Source organism: Oratosquilla oratoria, chromosome 36 (genome assembly GCF_046742065.1).
Source record: "Oratosquilla oratoria isolate Oo_2021 chromosome 36, ASM4674206v1, whole genome shotgun sequence".
NCBI lineage: Eukaryota > Metazoa > Arthropoda > Malacostraca > Stomatopoda > Squillidae > Oratosquilla > Oratosquilla oratoria.
The window spans coordinates 34,430,135-34,439,411 of record NC_134812.1 but is presented as its reverse complement, the minus strand read 5'-3'; the positions used below and the strand labels follow the sequence as shown (position 1 = coordinate 34,439,411).

General features: G+C 36.5%; 1 protein-coding gene across 1 annotated transcript in view; it reads right to left on the bottom strand.

The window, feature by feature from the left end:
• Positions 1-4,426: 4,426 nt before the first annotated feature.
• LOC143018957 (uncharacterized) overlaps positions 4,427-9,277 on the bottom strand; it is a 194,824-nt gene continuing 189,973 nt past the window's right edge. The window contains exon 20 of the mRNA XM_076174588.1: positions 4,427-6,602. Coding sequence (XP_076030703.1) covers positions 5,479-6,602 — 1,124 coding nt within the window. The 3' untranslated portion in view covers positions 4,427-5,478. The remainder of the gene's footprint in view (positions 6,603-9,277) is intronic.

The following is a 9,277-nucleotide window of genomic DNA, read 5'->3' as shown; positions in this document are numbered from 1 at the left end:
TTTTTTTTTTTTTTTTTTTCAAACGCCTTACCCATCTAATTTTGATCATTCTTTCACAAGTTTTAGCTATCGTACTTGTAAGAGAGACCAGTCTATAGCTAGTAGGGTCTTCCTTGTTTCCCCCCATTATATATTGGTACTATATTTGCTCTTTTCCAATCTTCTGGAACTTTTCCTTCTTTCAATTAACTGCTTATTAGACTATGTATTTTGTCTGTTAGTTCATTCCTGCATTCTCTCAAAATCCAGTTTGCCATTCCATCTGGTCCATGCGATTTTCTGACATCGAGTTTACTCAAGTGTTTCATTATTCATTCTTTGTTACTTCTATTTCTTTCATAGGGGGAGACTTTTTCCTCCCACTCGACATCTCTAAGTTGTATGTTCTCCCTCGTAAACACTGATTTAAAATGCTTGTTCATAATTTCTGCCATTTCTATTTCCTCTGTGTATTCAACTCCTCCTTGTCGTAGTTTCACTAAATCTTGTTTATTTTTCAGTTTATTGTTTTCAAATCTGTAAAATAGTTTTTGGTTGATCTTTACATTTTTCTGTGACATCCTTTTTGTATTTTCACTTTTCTTTTCTGCATACTTGTACATATTGATTTCTATAACTAGTATATATTTTCCATTTTTTAGGTCTTTTGTCTTCCATTTTATTCCAAGCTTCATCCCTTTTGTCTTTTAACTCCCTATATCTTTTGTTGTACCAACACTTCCCAGCAGATTTCTTTACAGTTAAAGTCACCCATTATAACTATTCTTCCTCCATCTTCCATTATCTTATTTAGTGTTATCCTTGTGTCTTCTAACTATTTTTGTGTTCTCTCTTCCCATGAAGCCATTTTAGGAGGCACATAATTTACCACAATCTTCCTGTTCTTCACATCCCTGTCCTCCACTTCCATCATAATCATCTCTACTCTATTCTCTCCATATGTGACATTCCTCACATTTATATCCTTCTTAGTCAGAAACATAACTCCACCACCTTATTTTACCTCTGTGTTTCAATCCAGTAATTATATGCATCATGTCCTAAGCTGTTGGGTGGTAGTGGACCTTTCGATTTTGTCTCTACAATTCCCATTATGTCCGGTTCTTTTTCCTTCAGATAATCATTCAGTTCGTTCAATCCTGTTATTAATCCATCTATATTTGTGTAAGAAACTTGGTTTTCTGTTACTTTCATCGTGTTGTCTGTTTCCCTTCCATTTTTCTCTGCTATGAACCATTTCCTCACTTTCATATCCACTATCCAATAGAATTTTTCTTTGTCTGACTCTGTTCTTTTTTTTTTTTTTTTTTCTTAGCTTCTAGTCTTTTTGTTTTCTCATCCTCTATTTCCTTTTTATTCATTTCTCTTTTTATCCATTACCTGTTTATACTGATCACTTTTTCCCAGTTTCCCTGTTTTTGATAAGATGTTCTCTGCTGTCGTTTGTGACCTGAATTTAACCTTAATTGGTCTGGTCTTATCTATATTGTGTTTCCCTATCCTTTATATTTCTTCAGTTTCTTTCCCTGTTTCTTGTTCCTCTTGAACTACTTCTAATATCTTGTTTACCTTTTCCTTCTCCTCTTTTACTCTTGTAGTCCTATTTGGATTATGCTTCTCTTCCATCCCTAATATAATTATACATTTCTTTTTGTCCGCTAAGTCTCTTACTATATTCTCCTTCTCTCTCATCACTTTAATAACTGTGTCCTTAGTTTGTTCTTTCATCTGTTGTGTCACTATATCTCTAAATTCAATTTTGTTGTTCTCTTGGACTTTTCTCCAACCCTGTACCTCTTTTGCTATGGACTCTTTATTCTCTTTATTATTCTTCTTTAATTCCTCATTCTCATATTTTACTTCTTTTAACTGTCTTTTTAATTCTTCTATTTCTTTATTTAGGTTTTGGTTCTTCTTTAGTTCTTCCAATTTATCAACTCTTTGTGTAATCCGTGTAAGTTGGCTGAACCTAACCTCCCACTGTTTGTTCATTTTCTCTAGTTTTTCCTCTAGACTTACTAATCAGGGAAGGTTGGCATCCCCTCCCTCATTAAATCCATGGAAATTATCATCTTCACTTTCTATTGTGCTGTTCTTACCTATATTTCTAAATTTAGTGCCTTTACAAGCTCCGTATATTTCTCCCATAGTTCCAACCATTTTTCCGGTTCATGCAGTCAGTCAGCTTTTTTAATGTATGTTGGCAAAAGAGGAGATTTGTTTTATTTAGCAATCAGTCTAAGACTTTCAACTTCTCTGCATTTTTCCTGACATTATTCTTTAGTCTCCTCACATTTCTGCTGCACTTCTGCACTGACCAGATCATATTGCAATTGCTTTGATTTTGTTCTCCTTTTATCCAAGAGGTCTTTTTTTCCTTAATTCAACTATTATTGTGTCAAAATTTTCCCTTCAATGATAGGTACATTGGTATGTTGTTATTTGAAGATTTATGAAGAGTCGCCAAAACTGTATTCCTGTGGTCCTCAATATTGTCTGCCATGATCTCAGTTTGATTTTGCAACGCTTTCTTTAATAATTTTCTCGTGTATCTTTTATCTTCAACATATCAAAATCAAATTATGGTTTTGCTTTTCTTTCCTGCATTCGTTTGAGAAGCAAATTGCCCCAGATAGAATTGCCACACAGAGGACATAGAGCACATCCTACAATGCCCTACTCTAGCCTTGCCCAGATGGCAGCATAATGTTTCTTCCATGTAGATTCAGTGACTGTCACCGATTACTTGGGAGCCATGGGTTTACTACAAGAGTCCTGGAACAACCTTGATTGACTCACATTTAATCACACAAATACAGGCCACGAAGTGCAACACAATAACAACTCCAACAGTATTCTACTCAAACATTTGCAATAACCTGTTTTCATTAAACCCATAATGCATTTATACAAAAATAGATACACACCCTGACCACAAAGCAGACATTCCAGAAGACCACCAAATTCTATATTTCACCAAACTCATCCAGAAATCAACCCAATAAAATAAATCACTCCAAAGACAAGCAAGAATTACACTGGCATACTTTTGTATCGATCACTCCACACTAAAACAATACCAATGCAGAATCACCCTGGTAAGAGAAACCTATTGCCCTAAATGCAACCATAAAAAGACGTGTCTTAAATTATCCTGCCTTTACACTCATTCCAAAGACCAACATTCTTCACTGAATGACATGGACTAATCTGATGGATGTGACCTGTTTTCTGGGGCCCATGTGTCTCCTAGAAGATAGACTAGAGAAAACTGATGGCTGATTCTTCTTCAAAACCAATCAATATTTTTGCCCCATAGGGCACTTGATCTCCAGAGTAGGTCCTCCTACTTCTTACAAGAGAACCCACAACTGGTGGCCTCTTTATTTCTTTTCTTGCTAGCTGGTGGCAGAAAAAAGACCCACTCTTGCACAACACTGACAACAGTCTAAAGTGCCTTTTATAGGAAGGTCTACAAACAATTACTGGCTGCTGTGGGGCTGTAGCTTTCAAGTCAGAGAAACCTGATGCAATTTTTGTCATTAGCTTTACGTCTCCCACTAACTGACTTTCTAAAAACAACCTGAGTAAAAGAATGAAACCTCACTGTTACCATATTCCAACAATTCCCTGGTGGGTAATACAGTATGTGAAATATGAAGAGTAGCATAGCTTCATCTGTCCAGTAAAGACTTACCCCATCCTCCCAAACCTGTAGAAGTTACAAAGTCCATATTCAAAGATGGATGACAAACCCCTCCTAGAGGAGAGTTCTTCCATAGATGATTATATGTATATAATATATATATACATATATATATATATATATATGAGTGGAAGGGTGGTGAGGTAAACACCAGGACTTCCTCAGAGTGTACACAAACAAATCATTGACAGCTTATATACTCCCAGCTTACCCCGTTCCTCCCCATTCATCTTCGCTCCTCATGCACCTCTGTTCGGCATCACGAAGAACCAAGCTGGCCATGATGCCGAACAGAGGTGCATGAGGAGCGAAGACGAACAGGGTAAGCCGGGAGTATATAAGCTGTCAATGATTTGTTTGTGTACACTCTGAGGAAGTCCTTTCAGGACGAAACGTTAGCAATAAAACTACAATGGTTCCTGGTGTTTACCTCACCACCCTTCCACTCATTCTGTCTTATGCACTTCAATATATATATATATATATATTTCCTGCATGGTTCTATTTCATATAAAATTCATATACATATATATATATATGTACACATATATAAATATATATATATACATATATATATATATACATATATAAATATATATATATACATATATATATATATTTACAACTAGGTATATATATATACATACATACATATACCAAGGCTTTCTCCCCCTTACAAGGGGGGTAGCCAAAAAGAAAGGCATAAAATCATTCCCACCCATTCCATCCCTGAATACATTCCACACCCCTCCACCTTCCCTCTTTATCTTAGCACCTCCTGAATGACAGGTCATCCCTGCACCTTGTCCACTGCCCTGGGTCAGAAGCAGTGTCGCAAGACACAGCACATCCACAGCAAGGCCGCTTCATTAAATTGGCGACCCCCCCTCTCCATCCCCCCATATATATATATATTATATGAAATAGAACCATGCAGGAGGAAAAAATACTGGTTCATAAATTGCCATTAATGTGTGCCTCTGACAAAAATAATCCTATAGCCACACCACATACACACACACACACTGAAGAAAATAAAATGTCTCTTCTCAAAAATAGAAAGGTGATACCAATTTTCTCTGTAAAACACTTTAGTGCAAATTTAACCCAAGTGAACTTGATAAACAGACTATACTAGCACACCTGACAAGATTAGATAATACATCAAAATAAACATAAAAGAGAGGAATAAAGAGACAATCAGGTAGACAGGCCAACAGAGACAAATGACTGATATGTACTCAAAGAAGAGACAGAGAGGAAGAGGGTGAAGGGATGGAGAGAAACAGAGAGATGGAGGGAAAGATGGATAGCATGGAGGATACATTACATTGATGTACTAGAATACAATTTTATCATAAATATAACGATGTAATCCTTTCTTCTGTAACTTGTACTTGGTCAGATTAAACCCTTCTTTTGTGATCAGTAAAATGTGTGACAGTGATAACAATATGGAAGCAATTCAAATACATATGTAGTTCATATAGTTCCTATCACACATCATTTATTTGATCTTAAGGATATTCTGATGTATGTGGAATATGAATACAGCATGCTCCCTTAGATTTGATTTATAAAAATGCTAATAGTTACTACTTGCATGTCATAAGATATATTGTTGCTGAGCATGTTGAGTGTTCATATGTTAAAAGTGCTCTTGATGGTGTCCATGCAAAGCCCTTGCTTCCCAACCTGGGTCAGGTTGCTATGAGCATGCATAATACTGTACTACATAATCATTTAGGTGCAGTAGCAGGCTGGCAGATACATCATTTTCTTCTACCTTCACTCATCTGAATCTCCATATTGATGATCTCTTGCACTCCATCGTACATTTCTTGCAAAGCTTCAATTTCTGTTAAACCCAAGCGTCTGCGGTTCGATATGTCAAACACAAAATCCTTGGCTTCCGAGTGCTCACCAGATGTTCCGCGTACCTGCAGATTGAACCTGTCAGCAGTATCCTCAAGTATGCGCCTGTCCTCTCCAAGGTTTGGTAGACGGATGTGTACTGAAGCTCTGATGGCAGTACCCAGGTTTGTTGGACAGAAGGTTAAGAATCCAAAGCGTTGAGATGAACTGAATGGCAATTTCTGTCCTAACAAGGTCACAGCCCGAGTGAATCTTTCATAAACGGCTCCCAAGTCTCCCCCTGATTGCATAGATATAATACGCATGTGATCCTCCTCATTGACCCATACCACAAGAGTTGAATCATCATTTAAGAATATTCCTCGGCCATCAGGCCAATATCGACAAGCTCCTGCTGCTTGTAAGAAACGATCTCCCTGTTTAAACAGTAGATGTCTCTCCAGCAAATCATCTTGGTCTTTGGGACTCAATCTATTGACTGTTGTGTATTGACCACTGAGATCCTGATCAAGACTTTCTAATGCCCTTGCAATATCCTGCTCAAGTTCAGCATAGTGTTCATTAGTAAGGAGAGGATTGAAAGGATAGCCTTCAATAGATCTGGCACAGCGCACACGTGTTGACACTACGAAGTCACCTTTGCTGTTCAGGTCTCCAAGACTATTAGCATGCCCAAAGTTCAATCCAGGATGACAGGAATTAGGGCTAAACCCACCATGATATTCATCAATGACAGGATCAAAAAGTTCACTAAAAATACTGTACGATTCAGCATCTGGAGCATAGATGCCAATGTTTGAATCCACATTTTCAACTCCAGAGTTGATCACGTCAAGAAGAGAGGCACCATTTGGTGTCACACGGTCCTTGATCTTGTCATACACGTCTCTTGTCAAATACTTCTTCAACAGAGACCTAGACTTGCTGCTAAGTAGAGTGTTGTAAGCCTCATCAATACGTTGGAGTGTTTCTTCATCAGCATGGGTCACACCATCCCCTGCGTTGCCGTAGTAGCTGATGGCTGTGGAAGGCGAGGTGATGTGTAGAGTGATTAAGTACTGAATTTTTGTAAACATTTATATATGATACATTTATATCTATAGGGGAAAACATATATGAACTTTTTTTTTTTTTTTTTTTTTTTTGTATGATATTTCATTCAACTCAGAGGAACCTCTGCCCAATAATGGGTTTAAACTACCTCAGTTAAATTAATCAGCTAACCTTTTCTGGGAACAAAAGACCAATTTACAGTAACTGAATATTTTTTTCCTGCTAACACCAGACATTTTCATTAAGTTCAGAGGAACCTCTGCCTGGTAAATGTACATTGAAACTGCCATGTCATGAGATGGGATTCCTTAAGATAATAATTCATAAAGCAGTGGATCAATAAACTTGAGTTATCTAACTTAATGTGTCTTAGAAATAACAAGGATGTGTCTTAGTAATAACAAAGCAACCTAGAAGAGGGAAATGTACAGGGTAGTTCATACTATTTCATTCTTGTACCAACATTATAATGCCAGTCTTATCATCTTTATCATTCCACACATTCTCATGTGTCAATAGATATAAGACTTAAAAGAGATTTGTTCCAAATACAAGAACTGAAACAATTACTGACTCATTTTTCATTGACTGAGAACCCACAGGCTCACAGCAGTCAGCAACAGTGTTCAGGCCCTATCAAACACCTCTCTAAGGACAAACGTTGGTCTGTTTATACACAACCAGCTTATAGGAGAACATTCACCAGTTGCCAGCTTTTCTTGTGTGAAAAAGTGGAATAAAGATAACTGAATTTGAAAAAAAAGAGATCTTGGACTTGGTATGGAAACAGAGTACCAACCCTTCCAGGCTGGATCTGCAGATGGAAGTGAGGGTGCTAATCATGGGCATATTCTGCATGTGTTAGGTGTGCACTGCTCACTGCTCACCCAGCAAAAGTAGTAAATTCGACATAGATATCAAACTCTCTTAATAATATCATAATGAAAATTATTTTTGTTCAATCCCTTTCTAAGATATATTGTGGCAGTTATAATAGAACAGTACACATCCCACAGCTAGATCCCTCATGATCTTGAACCAGGCAGATGACAGAGTAATGAGAGGGTTATAAGAATAAGAGCTGAAAGGTGTGCTACATTCCATTAGCCCACATTCTATGTTCATTTTTGTGTTCATTATAACTATTTTCTTTATGATAAGTCAGTTATTGTAGTATTATGATATCATCTGGTCGGCATTCATTTTCAAATCTAATGATACACAATTAGAAACAAAGGTCAAATCAGGTTGCAGTCTGGAAATGTTGACATAATTACTGATTATAATAGTTGATAAAAACAATTTAGCTTGGAAAGTTGTGTCCTGAATTTCATTCTTTGATTTATAATTCTCTTGGGTTTTCATATATATCATAAAGCAGAATTTAATAGTGTTGATCTTGAATATTATAGATGAGATCACCGAACAGTTTACATATTGAAGAATTTAACAAGTGCTAAGATGCTCAGACTTTTTATTCTATTCTTTCCTCCAAAAGACAAAATTTGTTTCTTATTCTGCAATTTATCAGATTCATAGAATAAGAGCATTAAATTTATTTAGGCATGAATATTCATAGCATTTACCAGATAAGATCACATACATTTTGGAGAATTTAACTTGTGTACAAGGAGTTTAAGTAAAGTTATCCAGCATTTTTATTTTATCTTGTTTACTGCTATCATATATATTCTATACTATTCTATTTTGCTGTGTAATATTCTACATTATTTCATTTCATTTTAACTTAGCTTAGTTTAGTTTTACTTTAGCTCTATTTATCTATTTATCTTTTTTTGGGGGGTGAGGGCATGAAACAAAATTCATCATTCAAAATGTGATAAATTGGTAACCCAAATGGTGACCAAGATGTTTCCGCCAGATTAAACCATTTTGTTTTCAGGTCGATGATGAAGGTCAGGTCTCCCCTCCACTCTGTATTGCCTCCCCCTCACCTCCTGCTGTTGCTATCTGATACTTATACTTAAACAGATCTGTATCTCTTTCATTTTGTCTGAAGATGTAATATACGAAAGTACTATCTACAAGTTACCCTTCTATTATGGTTAGTTTGCATTTAGTTTGGGGCCAGCTTCTTGTTTTTGGTCCAAAGGCCGTTAAGGCCTTCTGCCTTTACAAGTTTCATGTGATTTAGTGCTAAATCTAGTTCTTCTGTTGAGAAAAGCGGAAGTTCAATTTGACTCTCTGATACTGCTCTTATACTGTTATTTTCACCCACAAATGCCTGTTCCATATTTAATATTCTATCAAAAGTATCCTGGGAAGTCAAAGTTTGTAATTTGAAATTTTCTGCCACTAGATTGGGGAAATAAGTTTCATTGTCCACTGCCATGAACAACTGATCTCGTACACGGTTGTCAAACTGATCAGCGAAATTACAGTCTTTGGCCAGAACCTTTAACTCTGCATATAGATTATTCAAACTTTCACCTGGCCGTTTTTTCCTTTGTTGAAATGCTACAAGACTTCTATGGTAGGATGGAGTGACTATATAGTACTGCTTTAACGCTTTCACTAAATCACTAAATGATTTTGTATGAGGGAGATCAGGAGCACAGATCCTTCCCAACTCTGCATACACAACACTTCCAACAGACACTAATAATAAGTTTTTCTTCTTCA